The sequence below is a fragment of the Argopecten irradians genome, chromosome 3, assembly GCF_041381155.1.
Source record: "Argopecten irradians isolate NY chromosome 3, Ai_NY, whole genome shotgun sequence".
Taxonomy (NCBI): domain Eukaryota; kingdom Metazoa; phylum Mollusca; class Bivalvia; order Pectinida; family Pectinidae; genus Argopecten; species Argopecten irradians.
Window position 1 is genome coordinate 67,781,388 of NC_091136.1, and position 26,947 is coordinate 67,808,334.

General features: G+C 38.5%; 1 protein-coding gene across 1 annotated transcript in view; it reads right to left on the reverse strand.

Moving 5' to 3' along the window:
* Nucleotides 1–428: 428 nt before the first annotated feature.
* LOC138319410 (calcium-independent protein kinase C-like) overlaps nt 429–26,947 on the reverse strand; it is a 69,184-nt gene continuing 42,665 nt past the window's right edge. The window contains exons 6-15 of the mRNA XM_069262524.1: nt 24,535–24,664; nt 23,895–24,028; nt 23,204–23,270; nt 22,618–22,766; nt 22,182–22,355; nt 16,484–16,638; nt 15,314–15,452; nt 9,381–9,569; nt 4,999–5,148; nt 429–4,130 (exon numbers count right to left, since the gene is read on the reverse strand). Coding sequence (XP_069118625.1) covers nt 3,960–4,130; nt 4,999–5,148; nt 9,381–9,569; nt 15,314–15,452; nt 16,484–16,638; nt 22,182–22,355; nt 22,618–22,766; nt 23,204–23,270; nt 23,895–24,028; nt 24,535–24,664 — 1,458 coding nt within the window. The 3' untranslated portion in view covers nt 429–3,959. The remainder of the gene's footprint in view (nt 4,131–4,998; nt 5,149–9,380; nt 9,570–15,313; nt 15,453–16,483; nt 16,639–22,181; nt 22,356–22,617; nt 22,767–23,203; nt 23,271–23,894; nt 24,029–24,534; nt 24,665–26,947) is intronic.

The window sequence follows — 26,947 nt, forward strand, 5'->3', positions numbered from 1 at the left end:
TACACACTGATCTGTCTATACAGGATAGTGGTCTGACTGGTACACCACTGATCTGTCTATAAGGATAGTGGTCTGACTGGTACATCACTGATCTGTCTATACAGGATAGTGGTCTGACTGGTACATCACTGATCTGTCTATACAGGATAGTGGTCTGACTGGTACTCACTACTGATCAGTCTATACAGGATAGTGGTCTGACTGGTACACACTGATCAGTCTATACAGGATAGTGGTCTGACTGGTACAACACTGATCAGTCTATATAGTGGTCTGACTGGTACACCACTGATCTGTCTATACAGGATAGTGGTCTGACTGGTACACCACTGATCTGTCTATACAGGATAGTGGTCTGACTGGTACACCACTGATCAGTCTATACAGGATAGTGGTCTGACTGGTACACCACTGATCTGTCTATACAGGATAGTGGTCTGACTGGTACACCACTGATCTGTCTATACAGGATAGTGGTCTGACTGGTACACCACTGATCTGTCTATATAGTGGTCTGACTGGTACACCACTGATCTGTCTATATAGTGGTCTGACTGGTACACCACTGATCAGTCTATACAGGATAGTGGTCTGACTGGTACATCACTGATCTGTCTATACAGGATAGTGATCTGACTGGTACACCACTGATCTGTCTATACAGGATAGTGGTCTGACTGGTACACCACTGATCTGTCTATACAGGATAGTGGTCTGACTGGTACACCACTGATCAGTCTATACAGGATAGTGGTCTGACTGGTAAAGCACTGATCTGTCTATACAGGATAGTGGTCTGACTGGTACACCACTGATCTGTCTATACAGGATAGTGGTCTGACTGGTACACCACTGATCTGTCTATACAGGATAGTGGTCTGACTGGTACACCACTGATCAGTCTATACAGGATAGTGGTCTGACTGGTAAAGCACTGATCTGTCTATACAGGATAGTGGTCTGACTGGATCACCACTGATCAGTCTATACAGGATAGTGGTCTGACTGGTACAACACTGATCAGTCTATACAGGATAGTGGTCTGACTGTTACATCACTGATCTGTCTATATAGTGGTCTGACTGGTACACCACTGATCTGTCTATACAGGATAGTGGTCTGACTGGTACACCACTGATCTGTCTATACAGGATAGTGGTCTGACTGGTACATCACTGATCAGTCTATATAGTGGTCTGACTGGTAAAGCACTGATTTGTCTATACAGGATAGTGGTCTGACTGGTACAACACTGATCTGTCTATACAGGATAGTGGTCTGACTGGTACATCACTGATCAGTCTATACAGGATAGTGGTCTGACTGTTACATCACTGATCTGTCTATATAGTGGTCTGACTAGTACACCACTGTTCTGTCTATATAGGATAGTGGTCTGACTGGTACACCACTGATCAGTCTATACAGGATAGTGGTCTGACTGGTACACCACTGATCTGTCTATACAGGATAGTGGTCTGACTGGTACACCACTGATCTGTCTATACAGGATAGTGGTCTGACTGGTACACCAATGATCTGTCTATACAGGATAGTGGTCTGACTGGTACACCACTGATCTGTCTATATAGTGGTCTGACTAGTACACCACTGATCTGTCTATATAGGATAGTGGTCTGACTAGTACACCACTGATCTGTCTATACAGGATAGTGGTCTGACTGGTACATCACTGATCTGTCTATATAGGATAGTGGTCTGACTAGTACACCACTGATCTGTCTATATAGTGGTCTGACTAGTACACCACTGATCTGTCTATACAGGATAGTGGTCTGACTAGTACACCACTGATCTGTCTATACAGGATAGTGGTCTGACTGGTACAACACTGATCTGTCTATACAGGATAGTGGTCTGACTGGTACACCACTGATTTGTCTATACAGGATAGTGGTCTGACTAGTACACCACTGATCAGTCTATACAGGATAGTGGTCTGACTGGTACACCACTGATCTGTCTATATAGTGGTCTGACTAGTACACCACTGATCTGCCTATACAGGATAGTGGTCTGAAACAAACTTAATCAAAATGAGGTATAACCATTAAACCTCTAGGACCTAATTAACATATTCACTCATCCATGAAATATCTGTTGCTGCAGTAACCAGCGTAGTTACAGTATGACAGTCCTGATTGGTGGGAGTTACAGCAAGAGGAATGCCTTCAGTGATTGGCATGATAATCCAGTTAATGGTGGTAGTTGTGATGAGAATCAATATAAGCGATCAACAGCCACCCAATATCAATGATGGCTGACTCACAGATGAATCATGTTAAAAGTGAATGTGAACTGGTTAGCTTTCTGTAGGATAATTCCACACACAATCCTTGTTTTATAAGAAAGCTAATGTAAATTAATGCACAATCCATTGAACACACACTTTCAGCTAATCCGGATGGATGTTCCAGTAACATGGAGGACGACACACAAATGCGTATACCAGGCCAAAATAGAAAACAGGCGTTCCACATGTCCAACGGAGAGAAAAAAAACTACATCAGACTTATTTTTGCGTAGTTCTGTTGTTCATGCCTGCCAATACATGTTGTTCAATCTGTGTTACACAGATGCATTCATAACAGGAAGTTTGTGTCACAGAGACGCTCTCAGGAAATCTATGTCACAGAAAACGCTCTCAGGAAATCTGTGTCACAGAAGACACTCTCAGGAAATCTGTGTCACAGAAGACGCTCTCAGGAAATCTGTGTCACAGAAAACGCTCTCAGGAAATCTGTGTCACAGAAGACGCTCTCAGGAAATCTGTGTCACAGAAGACGCTCTCAGGAAATCTGTGTCACAGAGACACTCTCATTACAGGAAATCTGTGTCACAGAGAAGCTGTATTTGCAGGAAATCTGTCACACAGAAGCTTTAATTATGGGAGATCTGTGTCACAGAGAAGCTCTAATTACGGGTGATCTGTGTCACAGAGAAGCATACATTACAGAATTTTGTTTCACACAGAATCTCTATAATTACAGACAATCTGTCACACAGAAGCACTCATTAAAATGTTCTACATTTCTATACATATTATCACGAGTTAAAATGGGACCAATGACATAATTTATTTTAAAAAGGAAATCAGCACTCTGGTATAGTTCACTGGCACATATGTTTCTACTGTCTATAGTATGTACAACTCTGGCATATCACACAACCAACAATAGTTCAACAACAGCTGGCCGCCAAATCACAAACACACTTTAATATCTTAAAAAAAAAATCAATAAAAAAAAACCTGACGGAATAAAATAAATAAAATTTGTATTTATCCATTCTACATGAACTCAGAACATCATAATATCAGTGTAGACCTAGGACTATAAACAGGTGTATTGAGTATTACTGATTATCACACTCCCCTCACTCTGTACAATCAGAACTCTTACATCATTCCTACACACAACTTTGCAAATTAATTTTAAACCACGTTAATATGATTCGTGTTATTGAATAAAGAAGAAAAGCATTAATTCATAAACTAAAATTGATTGGCCGCCATAAAATATTTAGAAATAATTTATTTTTGTAATCATTTAATTGGTTGGCTACAGCCAAGCATTCAGAATTGACTAATTTGATATCCTTAGTTTGATCTGTTGTCAGACTGTAGCCAAACCTATATAAGACTGTATTATATGCATTCCAGTACATTCAGCTATAACAATTTCTGAGACAGCAGCAATCACAGTGAATTGGGAGAAGATAAAAACATTCATCAACGGATCGTTAGATAAAAACATATGTGCTTGTGAGTTATACGGGAGTGAGTGAGACTGGACAGATGTATGTCAGACATCTCCCCACACATCTCACACGGCTACAGAAAGACATGGAAATAGCGTTCTTCACCTAAGTTGTAATTCTGGGGGAGTTATGGGGAAGGGGAAAAGGGTAAAAACACAACTGTCCCTCGGAGAATTCCGTCAATGAATATCCGATGACTGAAACACTTTTCCATAGTCTGGGTTAATGAAGGAGAAGCCACGGAACTCGTCCTGGTTGATAGCTTTCACCACTGACGGATCCACGGGAGTTAACGCAGGCTCTTCTGATGTGAAGTCTTTGTCAAAATTGTTAGCATCTGTCTTTGATTTCTGCAAAACAAAACACATAAATACATATTCCTGAAGTTAAAAATATTCCTTTGAAGTTATACATATTCCTTTGAAATTATAAATATTCCTGACATTATAAATATTCCTGATTCCATATGAGCCATAAATGATTAAAAACTTTGAACTCTTTTGTTGGCTTGTTATATACTACGTCAATAAAATTAGAATATTAAACTTTGAATCCCTGTATACATATGCTAGATAACTCTTTCCATACTCATTCAAATTGACCCCTCTCAACCAGAAGTAGATATGGGCTTTGCCTTTAGAGTATTGAGCAAATGCATCGCACTGCAGAGATCGTTTAAACGATATTTTATGACTGTCTGATGCTTATAACGTCAGTTATATGTCCTATATTACCTGTAATTTATGTGTATAAACTTGATTGCCGATTATTGACAGAATTCAGAAGATTGTTTTTACACTGTCTGCAGACATTTCTTGCACATTCATTATATTTAAATGATATGTTTTACTTATTGTTTGATATTTTATTATCATTTTCTTACAGAAAATCAGTAGCAATATCAGTACACAATTGTGTTACGATTGAAAACAGCCACACTTCAGCCTTTTACAATTGAACATGCATCCTGTACGTAATTATTTTCATCTTTATTATATTTAAAATACATATATATATTTTAAACACTTTTACTGAGATTATTCCAATGTATAACTTGGCTAAATCGGCGAGCTAGACTTACTATTTTCACATGTCAATCACGATACAATAGGGGGTCATTGGGGATATGGGAACACGTTCCTATGACAAAATAAGGCGTCATGAGTACGGAAAGAGTTAAATCCTAAAACTTTGAATCCCTGTATATATCATGCTTACAATCTTGGGTCTGAATGGTGGTTTGACTTTCCTCTGCTCTAGTCCTTCCCAGTCTATCTTGTCCAGGAAGAAAGGATGAACTAAGATGGCTTTCTCCCCACCTTGTGATCGTACACAGCCAAGTCGCTTGGCAGGATTTTTGGTCATGAACTAATCAAAACAAAAATATGACAAAATGAATTAGTTTTGGTCAGGGTATTTCAGCAAAATGCACAAGACTTTGACAAATTAACACTTTTAAATACTAACTTTTAATTTTATCCCTTCAAACGACTACATATGAAGCATCTCATAGCCAGTTTTAAAGATGCTCCACTGCTGACAAATGCTATTTTTTCACTTTCGAAAACAGGAGCAGACGATTTAGTATTTTTCTTCAGTTACAAAAGTTACTTACTTTACATCATTACCATCATTGAAAAGTTAGAGCTCCTAATTTTACTTCAAGTTAAAAATATGAAAAATAATTAGTTGCATCCCGAAAAAAATCCGTAGCAATATATCCTATATGGAATGAAGTACTGATTGCGAATGCACCAAAGGCGAAATAAATTATTCTATGTTATTTTTTGTGTTAATTAGGCACATATATACAGGATTAAACACCAATTATTGTTCGAATAATAAATATCATTCATGTTCTGTCGGCGGTGGAGCATCTTTAACAAAATGAATATTTTTCAATGCACGATTCCATAAAAATGAATGCGTCATCTGTATGTTACATATCAACCTGAAGAACAATCTAATGCGGTTATTTTTAGGAAGATATGCACTCAATTGCTTTAATCACCATAATATAAGCTCATCGAAATGGAGCATAACATCTCTTAGATTGTACTCAGCACATTAGAGGATTAGAGCATATCTCTATGTAAAGAAGATCACATTAGAGGATTAGAGCATATCTCTATGTAAAGAAGATTGCACTCAGCACATTAGAGGATTAGAGCATTCTCTGTGTAAGGTAGAGTGCACTCAGCACATTAGAGGATTAGAGCGTATCTCTGTGTAAGGTAGATTGCACTCAGCACATTAGAGGATGAGAGCGTATCTCTGTGTAAGGTAGAGTGCACTCAGCACATTAGAGGATTAGAGCGTATCTCTGTGTAAGGTAGATTGCACTCAGCACATTAGAGGATTAGAGCGTATCTCTGTGTAAGGTAGAGTGCACTCAGCACATTAGAGGATGAGAGCGTATCTCTGTGTAAGGTAGAGTGCACTCAGCACATTAGAGGATTAGAGCATTCTCTGTGTAAGGTAGAGTGCACTCAGCACATTAGAGGATTAGAGCATTCTCTGTGTAAGGTAGATTGCACTCAGCACATTAGAGGATGAGAGCGTATCTCTGTGTAAGGTAGAGTGCACTCAGCACATTAGAGGATTAAAGCATTCTCTGTGTAAGGTAGATTGCACTCAGCACATTAGAGGATTAGAGCGTATCTCTGTGTAAGGTAGAGTGCACTCAGCACATTAGAGGATTAGAGCGTATCTCTGTGTAAGGTAGATTGCACTCAGCACATTAGAGGATTAGAGCGTATCTCTGTGTAAGGTAGAGTGCACTCAGCACATTAGAGGATTAGAGCGTATCTCTGTGTAAGGTAGAGTGCACTCAGCACATTAGAGGATGAGAGCGTATCTCTGTGTAAGGTAGAGTGCACTCAGCACATTAGAGGATTAGAGCGTATCTCTGTGTAAGGTAGAGTGCACTCAGCACATTAGAGGATTAGAGCATTCTCTGTGTAAGGTAGAGTGCACTCAGCACATTAGAGGATTAGAGCATATCTCTATGTAAAGAAGATCACATTAGAGGATTAGAGCATATCTCTATGTAAAGAAGATTGCACTCAGCACATTAGAGGATTAGAGCATTCTCTGTGTAAGGTAGAGTGCACTCAGCACATTAGAGGATTAGAGCATTCTCTGTGTAAGGTAGAGTGCACTCAGCACATTAGAGGATTAGAGCGTATCTCTGTGTAAGGTACATTGCACTCAGCACATTAGAGGATGAGAGCGTATCTCTGAGTAAGGTAGATTGTACTCAGCACATTAGAGGATTAGAGCGTATCTCTGTGTAAGGTAGAGTGCACTCAGCACATTAGAGGATTAGAGCGTATCTCTGTGTAAGGTAGAGTGCACTCAGCACATTAGAGGATGAGAGCGTATCTCTGTGTAAGGTAGATTGCACTCAGCACATTAGAGGATTAGAGCATTCTCTGTGTAAGGTAGAGTGCACTCAGCACATTAGAGGATTAGAGCGTATCTCTGTGTAAGGTAGATTGCACTCAGCACATTAGAGGATTAGAGCGTATCTCTGTGTAAGGTAGATTGCACTCAGCACATTAGAGGATTAGAGCGTATCTCTGTGTAAGGTAGATTGCACTCAGCACATTAGAGGATTAGAGCATTCTCTGTGTAAGGTAGAGTGCACTCAGCACATTAGAGGATTAGAGCATTCTCTGTGTAAGGTAGAGTGCACTCAGCACATTAGAGGATTAGAGCGTATCTCTGTGTAAGGTAGAGTGCACTCAGCACATTAGAGGATGAGAGCGTATCTCTGTGTAAGGTAGATTGCACTCAGCACATTAGAGGATTAGAGCATATCTCTGTGTAAGGTAGAGTGCACTCAGCACATTAGAGGATTAGAGCATTCTCTGTGTAAGGTAGAGTGCACTCAGCACATTAGAGGATGAGAGCGTATCTCTGTGTAAGGTAGAGTGCACTCAGCACATTAGAGGATTAGAGCATTCTCTGTGTAAGGTAGAGTGCACTCAGCACATTAGAGGATGAGAGCGTATCTCTGTGTAAGGTAGAGTGCACTCAGCACATTAGAGGATTAGAGCATTCTCTGTGTAAGGTAGAGTGCACTCAGCACATTAGAGGATTAGAGCGTATCTCTGTGTAAGGTAGAGTGCACTCAGCACATTAGAGGATTAGAGCATTCTCTGTGTAAGGTAGAGTGCACTCAGCACATTAGAGGATGAGAGCATTCTCTGTAAGGTAGAGTGCACTCAGCACATTAGAGGATTAGAGCGTATCTCTGTGTAAGGTAGATTGTACTCAGCACATTAGAGGATTAGAGCGTATCTCTGTGTAAGGTAGAGTGCACTCAGCACATTAGAGGATGAGAGCGTATCTCTGTGTAAGGTAGAAGGCACTCAGCACATTAGAGGATTAGAGCGTATCTCTGTGTAAGGTAGAGTGCACTCAGCACATTAGAGGATTAGAGCGTATCTCTGTGTAAGGTAGATTGCACTCAGCACATTAGAGGATTAGAGCGTATCTCTGTGTAAGGTAGATTGCACTCAGCACATTAGAGGATTAGAGCGTATCTCTGTGTAAGGTAGATTGCACTCAGCACATTAGAGGATTAGAGCATTCTCTGTGTAAGGTAGAGTGCACTCAGCACATTAGAGGATTAGAGCGTATCTCTGTGTAAGGTACATTGCACTCAGCACATTAGAGGATTAGAGCATTCTCTGTGTAAGGTAGAGTGCACTCAGCACATTAGAGGATTAGAGCATTCTCTGTGTAAGGTAGAGTGCACTCAGCACATTAGAGGATTAGAGCGTATCTCTGTGTAAGGTAGATTGCACTCAGCACATTAGAGGATGAGAGAGCGTATCTCTGTGTAAGGTAGATTGCACTCAGCACATTAGAGGATTAGAGCGTACCTCTGTGTAAGGTAGATTGCACTCAGCACATTAGAAGATTAGAGCATATATCTCTGTGTAAGGAAGACTCACTGCACTCAGCACATTAGAGGATTAGAACGTATCTCTGTGTAAGGTAGAGTGCACTCAGCTCATTAGAGGATTAGAGCATATCTCTGTGTAAGGTAGATTGCACTCAGCACATTAGAGGATTAGAGCGTATCTCTGTGTAAGGTAGATTGCACTCAGCACATTAGAGGATTAAAGCATTCTCTGTGTAAGGTAGAGTGCACTCAGCACATTAGAGGATTAAAGCATATCTCTGTGTAAGGTAGATTGCACTCAGCACATTAGAGGATTAGAGCATATCTCTGTGTAAGGTAGATTGCACTCAGCACATTAGAGGATTAGAGCGTATCTCTGTGTAAGGTAGATTGCACTCAGCACATTAGAGGATTAGAGCGTATCTCTGTGTAAGGTAGATTGCACTCAGCACATTAGAGGATTAGAGCGTATCTCTGTGTAAGGTAGATTGCACTCAGCACATTAGAGGATTAGAGCGTATCTCTGTGTAAGGTAGATTGCACTCAGCACATTAAAGGATTAGAGCGTATCTCTGTGTAAGGTAGAATGCACAGAGCACATTAGAGGATTAAAGTATATCTCTGTGTAAGGTAGATTGCACTCAGCACATTAGAGGATTAGAGCATATCTCTGTCAGCTACTTACTCCTTTGAGAATAGTGACGGCCTCCTTACTGAGCCAGACAGGATACAGAACATCATCATGGAGAATGGACTCAAACAGATCCTCCTCATTATCAGCCTCAAATGGAGGCTGACCCGCCATCATCTCATACATAAGTACTCCTAGTGCCCACCAGTCCACAGAGGCATCATACTCCAGCTCCTGTAGGATCTACAATCATCAACATAATCATCATACTCCAGCTGGTAGCAGTGGACAGTAGATTTGTATAATTCAGCAAAATAAAATGCATGCTTTAATTATGTAAACACAGCTATTTAACCTTATATATTACCTATACAAACACATATACCAATATATATTTTCTCAATCTACACAACATTTGCAATTGTTATGCAATGTTCAGATTTGATCAGGTCTAATTTTTGTGGTGTTTCTAGCATGGGCCAAGGGTATCAATTTTTGCTTCTAACAATATTGAGGTTTTCCAACTTATATGCACGTTCAGATACCTTCTAAATCATTAATCTCGAACTCATTTTTAGGATTTCTTGCAACTATGAAGCCTGCATCTCTATATTGAATACATTAATTTTAAGACACACACACACACATATATATATATATTTTTACATATATTACAAGAGATCCCAGAGGGATCTTGGCACCCTCCAAAGAATGATCTACATCTGACAACAGAAAGAGGGAACTTTTCTCTGCTTTTCAAACTTTTACTACATACTACATATGAAATTTGAGAAAGATCCTTTTAGTGCTTTCTGAGATATATAACAGTAACAAACTTCAATTATCAAAATCCAATATCTGTCGAGAAACAACGGTAACAAGAAATGTTAACGGATGGAAGGACAGACGGACGGATGGACATACCACAGAAGAAATGCGATTTGAATAGCCTACCATCTAATGATGGTGGTCGATGTAAGCAAAAAAGATATCAAAATCGTCGATGATGGCTGCAAAATTATAACACTAAAACCGAAATAAATCCAAAATATTGATTCATCAACTGCAGTCACAACAATTTTTTCACACATATAGAAATACAGACATAACTTATGTAACTGAGACACATTGTTCAAAGTTATGTAGAAAGTAACACGTGATCTAACGATAGTGGCTGGTGAACGGTGTAGTCTATTTTGCTGACTAAAAAGTACAAAGCACTAACATTATTCATAATATTATGAATAATTGTAGAATCACTCTATAAATACAATGATCATGTACAGCTCCAAGATGTGATTGCATTTGGAACACAGTGCCAGGTGGCTAGAGATTAGTTCCGCTCGAGTGATCACACCATTCATGTGACAGGCTGCCAAGAGCACCTGTTTTTTTATCATGTCGCCATTTCAGTCGGGGTAATGTTTATGTAAGTAATAAAAATGTACTGCAGCTTTACAATTGATTATAGCTGATAATTGCTGATACAATATAACTTAGGTTCACTGCTAAACATTAAACAGTTTTTCCATGTTTTTGTAGTTGTAAGCGGCTTTTGAAATGCCGTTTTACGGCATATTTATGAAGAAAAAAAATATAGTCATTTTCGGTGATCTCATTGTCTAAAAAATCTCAATTCATGTTATACGAACGTTTAATGTATGATTTTTGTCATTTGGACCAAAAATTATTATCCGAGTTTTTTCAGTTTTCCGAATTCAAATTTTCTGAGTTACCTACCTCTGGTGCAATGTCATCTAGGGTTCAGTTACCTACCTCTGGTGCAATATAATCTGGGGTCAAGCTACCTATTTCTGGTGCAATACAATCTGGGGTCCAGCTACCTATCTCTGGTGCAATATAATCTGGGGTTTAGTTACCTATCTCTGGTGCAATATAATCTGGGAACAAGCTACCTATCTCTGGTGCAATATAATCTGGGGTTTAGCTACCTATCTCTGGTGCAATATAATCTAGGAACAAGCTACCTATCTCTGGTGCAATGTAATCTGGGGTTTAGCTACCTATCTCTGGTGCAATATAATCTGGGATCCAGCTACCTATCTCTGATGCAATATAATCTGGGATCAAGCTACCTATCTCTGGTTCAATATAATCTGGGATCCAGCTACCTATCTCTGGTGCAATATAATCTGGGGTTTAGTTACCTATCTCTGGTGCAATATAATCTGGGGTTTAGTTACCTACCTCTGGTGCGATATAATCTGGTGTTTAGTTACCTACCCCTGGTGCAATCTAATCTGGGGTTCAGTTACCTACCTCTGGTGCAATATAATCTGGGGTTTAGTTACCTATCTCTGGTGCAATATAATCTGGGCTTTAGTTACCTACCTCTGGTGCAATATAATCTGGGCTTTAGTTACCTACCTCTGATGCAATATAATCTGGGGTTTAGTTACCTACCTCTGGTGCAATATAATCTTGGGTTTAGTTACCTATCTCTGGTGCAATATAATCTGGGCTTTAGTAACCTACCTCTGGTGCAATATAATCTGGGCTTTAGTTACCTACCTCTGATGCAATATAATCTGGGGTTTAGTTACCTACCTCTGGTGCAATATAATCTGGGGTTCAGCTGCATATCTCTGGTGCAATGTAAAATGGGCCTCAGTTACCTACCTCTGGTGCAATATAATCTGGGATCCAGCTACCTATCTCTGGTGCAATATAATCTGGGGTTCAGTTACCTATATCTGGTGCAATATAATCTTGGGTCTAGCTACCTATCTCAAGTGCAATATAATCTGGGGTTCAGTTACCTACCTCTGATGCAATATAATCTGGGGTTCAGTTACCTACCTCTGGTGCAATGTAATCTAGGGTCCAGTTACCTACCTCTGGTGCAATCTAATCTGGGATCCAGCTACCTATCTCTGGTGCAATATAATCTGGGGTTTAGTTACCTATCTCTGGTGCAATATAATCTGGGATTTAGTTACCTACCTCTGGTGCAATTTAATCTGGGGTTCAGCTACTTACCTCTGGTGCAATGTAATCTGGGCTTTAGTTACCTACCTCTGGTGCAATATAATCTGGGGTTCAGCTACCTACCTCTGGTGTAATATAATCTGAGATCCAGCTACCTATCTCTGGTGCAATATAATCTGGGGTTTAGCTACCTATCTCTGGTGCAATATAATCTGGGATCCAGCTACCTATCTCAGGTGCAATACAATCTTGGGTCCAGCTACCTACCTCTGGTGCAATATAATCTGGGATCCAGCTACCTATCTCTGGTGCAATACAATCTGGGATCCAGTTACCTACCTCTGGTGCAATATAATCTGGGCTTTAGTTACCTACTCTTGTGCAATATAATCTGGGGTTTAGTTACTTACATCTGGTACAATATAATCTGGGGTCCAGTTACCTATCTCTGCTGCAATATAATCTGGGGTTTAGCTACCTACCTCTGGTGCAATATAATCTGGGGACTAGTTACCTATCTCCGGTGCAATATAATCTGGGATCCAGCTACCTACCTCTGGTGCAATATAATCTGGGGTCCAGCTACCTATCTCTGGTGCAATATAATCTGGGATCCAGCTACCTATCTCTGGTGCAATATAATCTGGGATCCAGCTACCTATCTCTGGTGCAATATAATCTGGGATCCAGCTACCTATCTCTGGTGCAATATAATCTGGGGTCCAGCTACCTATCTCTGGTGCAATATAATCTGGGATCCAGCTACCTATCTCTGGTGCAATATAATCTGGGATCCAGTTACCTACCTCTGGTGCAATATAATCTGGGGACTAGTTACCTATCTCTGGTGCAATATAATCTGGGATCCAGCTACCTACCTCTGGTGCAATATAATCTGGGGTCCAGCTACCTATCTCTGGTGCAATATAATCTGGGATCCAGCTACCTATCTCTGGTGCAATATAATCTGGGATCCAGCTACCTATCTCTGGTGCAATATAATCTGGGATCCAGCTACCTATCTCTGGTGCAATATAATCTGGGGTTTAGTTACCTACCTCTGGTGCAATATAATCTGGGATCCAGCTACCTACCTCTGGTGCAATATAATCTGGGGTCCAGCTACCTATCTCTGGTGCAATACAATCTGGGATCCAGTTACCTACCTCTGGTGCAATATAATCTGGGCTTTAGTTACCTACTCTTGTGCAATATAATCTGGGATCCAGCTACCTACCTCTTGTGCAATATAATCTGGGATCCAGCTACCTACCTCTGGTGCAATATAATCTGGGGTCCAGCTACCTATCTCTGGTGCAATATAATCTGGGATCCAGCTACCTATCTCTGGTGCAATATAATCTGGGGTTTAGCTACCTACCTCTGGTGCAATATAATCTGGGGACTAGCTACCTACCTCTGGTGCAATATAATCTGGGGTTTAGCTACCTACCTCTGGTGCAATATAATCTGGGGACTAGCTACCTACCTCTGGTGCAATATAATCTGGGATCCAGCTACCTATCTCTGGTGCAATATAATCTGGGATCCAGCTACCTACCTCTGGTGCAATATAATCTGGGGTTTAGTTACCTACCTCTGGTGCAATATAATCTGGGGACTAGCTACCTACCTCTGGTGCAATATAATCTGGGATCAAGCTACCTATCTCTGGTGCAATATAATCTGGGATCAAGCTACCTATCTCTGGTGCAATATAATCTGGGATCAAGCTACCTACCTCTGGTGCAATATAATCTGGGGAACTAGCTACCTACCTCTGGTGCAATATAATCTGGGGTCCAGCTACCTGTCTCTGGTGCAATACAATCTGGGGTCCAGTTACCTATCTCTGCTGCAATATAATCTGGGGTTTAGCTACCTATCTCTGGTGCAATATAATCTGGGATCCAGCTACCTATCTCTGGTGCAATATAATCTGGGGTTTAGTTACCTACCTCTGGTGCAATATAATCTGGGGACTAGCTACCTACCTCTGGTGCAATATAATCTGGGATCCAGCTACCTATCTCTGGTGCAATATATTCTGGGGTCCAGCTACCTATCTCTGGTGCAATATAATCTGGGGACTAGTTACCTATCTCTGGTGCAATATATTCTGGGGTTTAGCTACCTATCTCTGGTGCAATATAATCTGGGGTCCAGCTACCTATCTCTGGTGCAATATAATCTGGGGACTAGTTACCTATCTCTGGTGCAATATAATCTGGGGTCCAGTTACCTATCTCTGCTGCAATATAATCTGGGGTTTAGCTACCTCTCTCTGGTGCAATATAATCTGGGGACTAGTTACCTATCTCTGGTGCAATATATTCTGGGGTTTAGTTACCTACCTCTGGTGCAATATAATCTGGGATCCAGCTACCTATCTCTGGTGCAATATAATCTGGGGTTTAGCTACCTATCTCTGGTGCAATATAATCTGGGGTTCAGCTACCTACCTCTGGTGCAATATAATCTGGGGTCCAGCTACTTACCTCTGATGCAATATAATCTGGGGTCCAGCTACTTACCTCTGATGCAATATAATCTGGGGTTTAGCTACCTATCTCTGGTGCAATATAATCTGGGGTTTAGCTACCTATCTCTGGTGCAATATAATCTGGAATCCAGCTACCTATCTCTGTTGCAATATAATCTGGGGTTTAGTTACCTACCTCTGGTGCAATATAATCTGGAGTCCAGCTACTTGTCTCCGGTGCAATATAATCTAGGGTTTAGTTACCTTCCTCTGGTGCAATATAATCTGGGATCCAGCTACCTATCTCTGGTGCAATATAATCTGGGATCCAGCTACCTATCTCTGATGCAATATAATCTGGGATCCAGCTACCTATCTCTGATGCAATATAATCAGGGTTCTAGCTACCTATCTCCGGTGCAGTATAATCTAGGTTTTAGTTACCTATCTCTGGTGCAATACAATCTGGGATCCAGCTACCTATCTCTGGTGCAATATAATCTAGGGTTTAGTTACCTACCTCTGGTGCAATATAATCTGGGGTCCAGCTACCTACCTCTGGTGCAATATAATCTGGGGTTCCACAGAATGTCTGTGTCAGTTTGGTTTCAAACATTCCTTCCTTACACATCCCAAAATCCGCTATCTTACAATGACCTTCCGCATCAAGGAGAATGTTATCTAACTTCAGATCTCTGCAAAATTATAAAAAACATTGTAATAATTTGTCACAGTTTTTAATATGACTAAGAACATTGTTCTAACTTGCCACAGTGTATTATATGTCTAATGAACAGATATTCCTAAAAGGAGAAGAACAAGAGGCCAAGAGGGCATGTATCGCTCACCTGTTTTGTAATACCAAATAATGTTCTGAATACAGGTTCATCAGGTTTTTTTCTGAAGGAATTTAAATATTTACCTCTAAATTCCCTATTGAGCCCCATTCATTCTGCTCCAGGGGGTCAGAGCCAAATTTCTATTAATTCTGTTCCCCTTACCTAGAAGATGTTGATTACAATCCATGCTGAAGTTTCCCCTATTGGGCCCACCCCCACCCACCCCCAGACGGTCAGGCCCAAAATTTATATAATCTCTGTTCCCCTTCCCCAATGTGTGTTTGTGGCCCAATTTGGTTGGTTACAATCCATGCAGAACTCTATGACAAGTAGCGATTTAAAGTATTCCCCTACTGGGCCCCACTCCCTCTGCCCCTGTGGGACCATCATCAAAATTTATACTAACTTTGTTCCCCTTCCCCCAAGGATGTTTGTGGCCAAATTTGGTTACAATTCATGCAGAACTCCATGACTAGTAGTGATTTAAAGAATTTACCTCTGTTTCCCTATTGGGCCTAACCCCTCCTGACCCCAGGGGGGTCAGAGCCAAACTTTATACAAACTCTTTTCCCCTTCCCCCAAGGATGTTTGTAGTCCCATTTGGTTACAATCCGTGTAGAACTCTATGACTAGTAGTGATTTAAAGGAAATGTTGGAGGACGGATGACTGACGCCGCGCCATGACATAAGCTCACCGGCCCTTCAGGCCAGGTGAGCTAAAAATGACAATCAGTAAAAAAGGTTCACAAAAAAATCATTTTACAACAAATTAAAGCTCTGTTACAGTTACATTATAATAAATTTCTCAAAAGGGATAAAGTTCAGACAGTTTTCATATATGGTTAGAAATTTAGAAATCTAATTATATTTCTTTACTTTTCACTCACCTATATATAATTCCATGTCGATGAAGAAATCTCAGTGCAAGTGTCACTTCAGCGGCATAAAATCGTGCACGAAGTTCATCAAATTTACGGGATCTTTGAATTTGGAACATAAGATCACCACCATTTACAAATTCCATCACAAAATAAAGTCGATCCTGAAAATGAGGGGAAAAAACTGTGTACACCAGAAAATCACTTTTCAATTTTTACTTCAGCAACTTGATTGATTTGATACATTTTCATTAATGCTGTATATGCTAGTTAAATGACCACTATAAACCCTCCTGCCTTTCTGTTTAGCAAGTAAAATAGACGTGCATGGAAAGGTAGATCAAGTAATTACATTGTCTATCTCCCTAACAAATAATTACATTGTCTATCTCCCTTACAAGTAATTACATTGTCTATCTCCCTTACAAGTAATTACATTGTCTATCACCCTTACAAGTAATTACATTGTCTATCTCCCTTACAAATAATTACATTGTCTATCTCCCTTACAAATAATTACATTGTCTATCTCCCTTACAAGTAATTACATTGTCTATCACCCTTACAAGTAATTACATTGTCTATCACCCTTACAAGTAATTACATTGTCTATCTCCCTTACAAGTAACTACATTGTCTATCTCCCTTACAAGTAATTACATTGTCTATCTCCCTTACAAGTAATTACATTGTCTATCTCCCTTACAAGTAATTACATTGTCTATCTCCCTTATAAGGAATTACATTGTCTATCTCCCTTACAAGTAATTGCATTGTCTATCTCCCTTACAAGTAACTACATTGTCTATCTCCCTTACAAGTAACTACATTGTCTATCTCCCTTACAAATAATTACATTGTCTATCTCCCTTACAAGTAATTACATTGTCTATCTCCCTTATAAGGAATTACATTGTCTATCTCCCTTACAAGTAATTACATTGTCTATCTCCCTTACAAGTAACTACATTGTCTATCTCCCTTACAAGTAATTACATTGTCTATCTCCCTTACAAGTAACTACATTGTCTATCTCCCTTACAAGTAACTACATTGTCTATCTCCCTTACAAGTAATTACATTGTCTATCTCCCTTACAAGTAATTACATTGTCTATCTCCCTTACAAGTAATTACATTGTCTATCACCCTTACAAGTAATTACATTGTCTATCTCCCTTACAAGTAATTGCATTGTCTATCACCCTTACAAGTAACTACATTGTCTATCTCCCTTACAAGTAACTACATTGTCTATCTCCCTTACAAGTAATTACATTGTCTATCACCCTTACAAGTAATTACATTGTCTATCTCCCTTACAAGTAATTACATTGTCTATCACCCTTACAAGTAACTACATTGTCTATCTCCCTTACAAGTAACTACATTGTCTATCTCCCTTACAAGTAACTACATTGTCTATCTCCCTTACAAGTAACTACATTGTCTATCTCCCTTACAAGTAATTACATTGTCTATCTCCCTTACAAGTAACTACATTGTCTATCTCCATTACAAGTAATTACATTGTCTATCTCCCTTACAAATAATTACATTGTCTATCTCCCTTACAAGTAACTACATTGTCTATCTCCCTTACAAGTAACTACATTGTCTATCTCCCTTACAAGTAACTACATTGTCTATCTCCCTTACAAGTAATTACATTGTCTATCTCCCTTACAAGTAACTACATTGTCTATCTCCCTTATAAGTAACTACATTGTCTATCACCCTTACAAGTAATTACATTGTCTATCTCCCGTACAAATAATTACATTGTCTATCTCCCTTACAAATAATTACATTGTCTATCTCTCCCTTACAAGTAACTACATTGTATATCTCCCTTACAAGTAATTACATTGTCTATCTCCCTTACAAGTAACTACATTGTCTATCTCCCTTACAAGTAACTACATTGTCTATCTCCCTTACAAGTAATTACATTGTCTATCTCCCTTACAAGTAACTACATTGTCTATCTCCCTTACAAGTAACTACATTGTCTATCTCCCTTACAAGTAATTACATTGTCTATCTCCCTTACAAGTAACTACATTGTCTATCTCCCTTACAAGTAATTACATTGTCTATCACCCTTACAAGTAATTACATTGTCTATCACCCTTACAAGTAATTACATTGTCTATCTCCCTTACAAGTAATTACATTGTCTATCTCCCTTACAAGTAATTACATTGTCTATCCCTTACAAGTAATTACATTGTCTATCTCCCTTACAAGTAACTACATTGTCTATCACCCTTACAAGTAACTACATTGTCTATCTCCCTTACAAGTAACTACATTGTCTATCTCCCTTACAAGTAACTACATTGTCTATCACCCTTACAAGTAACTACATTGTCTATCTCCCTTACAAATAATTACATTGTCTATCTCCCTTACAAGTAATTACATTGTCTATCTCCCTTACAAATAATTACATTGTCTATCTCCCTTACAAGTAACTACATTGTCTATCTCCCTTACAAGTAATTACATTGTCTATCTCCCTTACAAGTAACTACATTGTCTATCTCCATTACAAGTAATTACATTGTCTATCTCCCTTACAAGTAATTACATTGTCTATCTCCCTTACAAGTAACTACATTGTCTATCTCCCTTACAAGTAACTACATTGTCTATCTCCCTTACAAGTAATTACATTGTCTATCTCCCTTACAAGTAACTACATTGTCTATCACCCTTACAAATAATTACATTGTCTATCTCCCTTACAAGTAATTACATTGTCTATCCCTTACAAGTAATTACATTATCTATCTCCCTTACAAGTAACTACATTGTATATCACCCTTACAAGTAACTACATTGTCTATCTCCCTTACAAGTAACTACATTGTCTATCTCCCTTACAAGTAACTACATTGTCTATCACCCTTACAAGTAACTACATTGTCTATCTCCCTTACAAATAATTACATTGTCTATCTCCCTTACAAGTAATTACATTGTCTATCTCCCTTACAAATAATTACATTGTCTATCTCCCTTACAAGTAACTACATTGTCTATCTCCCTTACAAGTAATTACATTGTCTATCTCCCTTACAAGTAACTACATTGTCTATCTCCCTTACAAATAATTACATTGTCTATCTCCCTTACAAGTAATTACATTGTCTATCATCCTTACAAGTAATTACATTGTCTATCTCCCTTACAAGTAATTACATTGTCTATCTCCCTTACAAGTAATTACATTGTCTATCTCCCTTACAAGTAATTACATTGTCTATCACCCTTACAAGTAATTACATTGTCTATCACCCTTACAAGTAACTACATTGTCTATCACCCTTACAAGTAATTACATTGTCTATCACCCTTACAAGTAATTACATTGTCTATCACCCTTACAAGTAATTACATTGTCTATCACCCTTACAAGTAATTACATTGTCTATCTCCCTTACAAGTAACTACATTGTCTATTTCCCTTACAAGTAATTACATTGTCTATCTCCCTTACAAATAATTACATTGTCTATCTCCCTTACAGGTAACTACATTGTCTATCTCCCTTACAAGTAACTACATTGTCTATCTCCCTTACAAGTAATTACATTGTCTATCTCCCTTACAAGTAATTACATTGTCTATCTCCCTTACAAGTAATTACATTGTCTATCTCCCTTACAAGTAATTACATTGTCTATCTCCCTTACAAGTAACTACATTGTCTATCTCCCTTACAAGTAATAATTACATTGTCTATCTCCCTTACAAATAATTACATTGTCTATCTCCCTTACAAGTAATTACATTGTCTATCTCCCTTACAAATAATTACATTGTCTATCTCCCTTACAAGTAACTACATTGTCTATCTCCCTTACAAGTAACTACATTGTCTATCTCCCTTACAAGTAATTACATTGTCTATCTCCCTTACAAGTAATTACATTGTCTATCACCCTTACAAGTAATTACATTGTCTATCACCCTTACAAGTAACTACATTGTCTATCACCCTTACTATCTCCCTTACAAGTAATTACATTGTCTATCACCCTTACAAGTAATTACATTGTCTATCACCCTTACAAGTAACTACATTGTCTATCTCCCTTACAAGTAATTACATTGTCTATCTCCCTTACAAGTAATTACATTGTCTATCTCCCTTACAAGTAATTACATTGTCTATCTCCCTTACAAGTAATTACATTGTCTATCTCCCTTACAAGTAATTACATTGTCTATATCCCTTACAAGTAATTAATCTCCCTTACAAATAATTACATTGTCTATCTCCCTTACAAATAATTACATTGTCTATCTCCCTTACAAGTAATTACATTGTCTATCTCCCTTACAAATAATTACATTGTCTATCTCCCTTACAAATAATTACATTGTCTATCTCCCTTACAAGTAATTACATTGTCTATCTCCCTTACAAGTGATTACATTGTCTATATCCCTTACAAGTAATTAATCTCCCTTACAAGTAACTACATTGTCTATCTCCCTTACAAATAATTACATTGTCTATCTCCCTTACAAGTAATTACATTGTCTATATCCCTTACAAGTAATTAATCTCCCTTACAAATAATTACATTGTCTATCTCCCTTACAAATAATTACATTGTCTATCTCCCTTACAAATAATTACATTGTCTATCTCCCTTACAAATAATTACATTGTCTATCTCCCTTACAAGTAATTACATTGTCTATATCCCTTACAAGTAATTAATCTCCCTTACAAATAATTACATTGTCTATCTCCCTTACAAGTAATTACATTGTCTATCACCCTTACAAGTAATTACATTGTCTATCACCCTTACAAGTAATTACATTGTCTATCACCCTTACAAGTAATTACATTGTCTATCACCCTTACAAGTAATTACATTGTCTATCTCCCTTACAAGTAATTACATTGTCTATCACCCTTACAAGTAATTACATTGTCTATCTCCCTTACAAGTAATTACATTGTCTATCTCCCTTACAAGTAATTACATTGTCTATCTCCCTTACAAGTAATTACATTGTCTATCTCCCTTACAAGTAACTACATTGTCTATCTCCCTTACAAGTAATTACATTGTCTATCTCCCTTACAAATAATTACATTGTCTATCTCCCTTACAAGTAACTACATTGTCTATCTCCCTTACAAGTAATTACATTGTCTATCTCCCTTACAAGTAATAACATTGTCTATCTCCCTTACAAGTAATTACATTGTCTATATCCCTTACAAGTAATTAATCTCCCTTACAAATAATTACATTGTCTATCACCCTTACAAGTAATTACATTGTCTATCTCCCTTACAAGTAATTACATTGTCTATCCCTTACAAGTAATTACATTGTCTATCTCCCTTACAAGTAATTACATTGTCTATCTCCCTTACAAGTAATTACATTGTCTATCTCCCTTACAAGTAATTACATTGTCTATCTCCCTTATAAGGAATTACATTGTCTATCTCCCTTACAAGTTATTACATTGTCTATCTCCCTTACAAGTAATTACATTGTCTATCTCCCTTACAAGTAATTATATTGTCTATCTCCCTTATAAGTAATTTCATTGTCAATCTCCCTTACAAGTTATTACATTGTGTATCTCCCTTTCAAGTAATTACATTGTCTATCTCCCTTACAAGTAATTACATTGTCTATCTCCCTTACAAACAGACAAAGACTTACCTTAGTCTGGAAGCAGGAGTGAAGCGCTGTGAGGAAAGGATGTTTGGCCGACAATGCTAAGATTCGTTTTTCTGTCATGGTACATTCTACATCATCATCCTGTATAATTACATCCTTTTTAAGGACCTTAACTGCATATACTTCATCTGTTCCTATTTTTTCTGCTAGCATTACCTGTGAACAGGAAATAACATTGAAATATTTTATTCTGCAAACATTACCTTTGATGTAAATTATATGAATTACATTTTACAGAAAATAGAAAAAAATCTGGTTCCAGGAATTTTCAGAGGGAAAAGTCTCAGATTTCTGAGATTTCAGACATGCTCTTAGCAGTAAAATAAAAAAATGTTTATCATTCAAGCTTCTATACGAATCTGTACTGTGTAAGATTCCCGATATGCTGTGTATACCATTGCATCTGCTGTGTCCTTACCTTACCAAAACTTCCTTTTCCTAGAACTTTTATAAAGCGGAAATCTGACTGTGAGTACTTGTCAGCTCGTTTTCGCTGTGAGCGGTCTTGAGAGGGACTCCTCCCTCTACTGGACCTGTCATCAGACAGTTTACCTTGCCCATCAGAGTCTGAAAAAAGTTTGTTAGCTGTGAGAATAAGGAGTGAAGCCCCATGAACCTACTGGTGTAAGAATACTGATAAACATTGCCAGTCTGAGTCTGAAAGAAGTTTGTTAGCTTTGACAATTAGGAGTGAAGCCTCAGGAATGTACTGGTAACAATAATCTGGATATCACAAGAACATCATATAATATTAAGCTGATAACATTAGATGTTCCGTTGGCTCTTACTGCCTTGACGGCCCCAAAAAATTTTGTTTGGAAAGAGATGTCGAACAATTACTGCACGGCCTCCTTTTTATGTAAATGATGTGTGACAACTTTTTTGTCTGGTGTTGTTCGATGTTGGAAAAATGGCCAAAACCAGCAGCATACTCCTGATTACCCTCTATTCCCGGATACTGACAAATCTTTGTGATGATAGCATTATTAACTGGCTGGCCTTACCTGGTATCACAGGCAGATTGTTTTCTGAGGAGCCACCTTTATGTGGTGAATCTGGTGCTATTGGTGCCTGCAACAAAAACATTATCATTAGTTTGATGGCTCAACTCAATCACATTTGTATCACAATCAAATTGATAAAAACCAACACTGATCATCTTACTAAGCCACTAAAACATTGTTATGTTACATTTTGGGAGTTTTCTGACAATGTATCACAATGTAGCTTTCCTTTTGAATTTTCTGAGACCATTTGTCATGTGGGTAGCTTACCTTTTTAGGTTTCTGAGACCGTTTGTCACGTGGGTAGCTTACCTTTTTAGGTTTCTGAGACCGTTTGTCACGTGGGTAGCTTACCTTTTTAGGTTTCTGAGACCTTTTGTCATGTGGGTAGCTTACCTTTTCAGTTTTCTGAGACCGTTTTTGTCACGTGGGTAGCTTACATTTTTAATTTTCTTAGACCGTTTGGCATGTGGGTAGCTTACCTTTTTAGGTTTCTGAGACCGTTTGTCACGTGGGTAGCTTAACTTTTTAGTTTTCTGAGACTGTTTGTCAAGTGGGTAGCTTACCTTTTTAGGTTTCTGAGACAGTTTGTCACGTGGGTAGCTTACCTTTTCAGGTTTCTGAAACAGTTTGTCACGGCGGAAGCTTACCTTTTAGGTTTCTGAGACAGTTTGTCACGTGGGTAGCTTACCTTTTTAGGTTTCTGAGACAGTTTGTCACATGTGATGCCCATCTCCTGGAGAATCTGTGCCATGTCTCGTGTATTTATGCCACAGTTGTTAGCCACATTTTTCTGACAACGTTTGTGCACATTTAATTTACAAGCTGCCAAAAAAAGAAGAAAGGTGTCAAATAAAAAGTTGTGTCTTGCTCCAATAACATTGATATGTCATTAATTTTGAGGTTAAATATTCACCATCATAAGCAGATTTGGTTATAATCCAAACATTAATTAAGGAAAGGAGATATTAGAGGCAAACTTTCTAAGAAGTTTTCCTTTAGGATACCCACCTCTGTTTCTATAAGACTGTGACACTTCCAGTATCTTAACTATTTCACTTTCGGCAAAATACCTCTTAAGCAGGGTTAGTCTTATCTATACATTCCAGATTGTCCTCCTCAAATGGAATTCCGTAACAAATTTACTTGAAATCACTTAAGCAGGTAGGAGATCACACTTTTAAAATAATACAATATTTTGGCTACAGATCATCCTGACCGTTCAGATGGGGTTCCACCAGTATAAAACTTGTTACGGACCATGAGGTTGTCATAGACAATGCATTGGTAGAGATTTCATCACCTAACAAGGGGAGATAAATGATACTTACCTTCACACTGAAGTCCCTGTCGGAACAGTCCATACAGCAGAGACCCACAGTGATCACAAAATGTTGGTCGTTTATAATTATGTACGCTAAACCTATGTGGTATATTTATATTAAATCTTGTACCTGATGTCTGGAAAAAAAACCAAATATCATAATCATTACATCATAGCCATATAATGTATAATATGCTATTGACAGAGCTATTCTACATCAAGATATATTATTGTACAATGAGCCAAACTTATAATCACATCAAGAGGTAGGTTGAGGTATGATTCGCCACGCTGCCTATAACTTATCATAACATATTTCTACCTCCTCATTTAAACTAGAGTAGCCTAATAGTGCAAATATGACCAGATTTTATAGCTTGTCTTTGTGTTCCATAATTGTTTTTATCATCTCATTGAGCAAGAAGATATTCTGAAGAGACCTTACCATGGCCATTAAAATTTGTGGTAGATTTTATTATGGGAACATGATTTTCATTGAACCTTAAAATGAATGGTTTCACTGAATAAAAACTGATTTTGATTAGAATGTCTGATGGTTGTCTTTATATTCACTGCTAAAAATTACAAATGTTCATTACTATCTTCTCCTTTTGGCTTTAACTAAACCTATTTGCTTCCCCTGATAATCCTGACCAACTTCCTGTATTTACCTCCCCTGATAATTGTGACCAACTTCCGGTATTCACCTCCCCTGATAATCATGACCAACTTCCTGTATTCACCTCCCCTGATAATCGTGAACAACTTCATATATTTACCTCCCATGATATTCGTGACCAACTTCCTGCATTTACCTCCCCTGATAATCATGACCAACTTCCTGTATTCACCTCGCCTGATAATCGTGAACAACTTCATGTATTTACCTCCCATGATAATCGTGACCAACTTCCTGTATTTACTTCCACTGATAATCATGAACAACTTCCTGTATTTACTTCCCCTGGAAATCGTGACCAACTTCCTGTATTCGCCTCCCCTGATAATCGTGAACATTTTTCTGTATTCATCTCCCCTGATAATAATGACCAACTTCCTGTATTTACCTCCCCTGATTATTGTGAACAACTTCCTGTATTTACTTCCCCTGATAATTGTGACCAACTTCCGGTATTCACCTCCCCTGATAATCCTGACCAATTTCCTGTATTCAACTCACCTGATAATCATGACCAACTTCCTGTATTTAACTCCCATGATAATCATGACCAACTTCCCGTATTTGCTTCCCCTGATAATCATGACCAACTTTCTGTATTCATCTCCCCTGATAATCATGACCAACTTCCTGTATTCACCTCCCCTGATAATCGTGAACAACTTCAAGTATTTACCTCCCATGATAATCGTGACCAACTTCCTGTATTTACTTCCCCTGATAATCGTGAACAACTTCCTGTATTTACTTCCCCTGGAAATCGTGACCAACTTCCTGTATTTACCTCCCCTGATAATCGTGACCAACTTCCTGTATTCACCTCCTCTGATAATCGTGACCAACTTCCTGTATTTACTTCCCCTGATAATTTTGACCAACTTCCTGTATTTTCTATCCCCGTGAAATCATGACCAACTTCCTGCATTGCCTCCCCTGATAATTGTGACTAACTTCCTGTATTTACCTCTCCTGATAATCCTGGCCAACTTCCTGTACTTACCTCCCATGATAATCGTGACCAACTTCCTGTATTGCCTCCCCTGATAATCATGACCAACTTCCTGTATTGCCTCCCCTGATAATCATGACCAACTTCCTGTATTTACCTCCCCTGATTATCGTGAACAACTTCCTGTATTGCCTCCCCTGGTAATCATGACCAACTTCCTGTATTTACCTCCCCTGATTATCGTGACCAACTTCCTGTATTTACCTCCCCTGATTATCGTGACCAACTTCCTGTATTCACCTCCCCTGATAATCCTGACCAACTTCCTGTATTTACCTCCCATGAAAATCCTGAACAACTTCCTGTATTTACCTCCCATGATAATCCTGAACAACTTCCTGTATTTACCTCCACTGATTATCGTGACTAACTTCCTGTATTTATCTCCCCTGATAATCGTGACCAACTTCCTGTATTTACCTCCCATGATTATCGTGACCAATTTCCTGTATTTACCTCCCCTGATTATCGTGACCAACTTCCTGTATTTACCTTCCATGATAATCATGACCAACTTCCTGTATTTACCTCTCATGATAATCATGACCAACTTCCTGTATTTACCTCCCCTGATTATCGTGACCAACTTCCTGTATTTACCTCCCATGATTATCGTGATCAACTTCCTGTATTTACCTCCCATGATAATCGTGACCAACTTCCTGTATTTACCTCCCATGATAATCCTGACCAACTTCCTGTATTTACCTCCCATGATAATCCTGACCAACT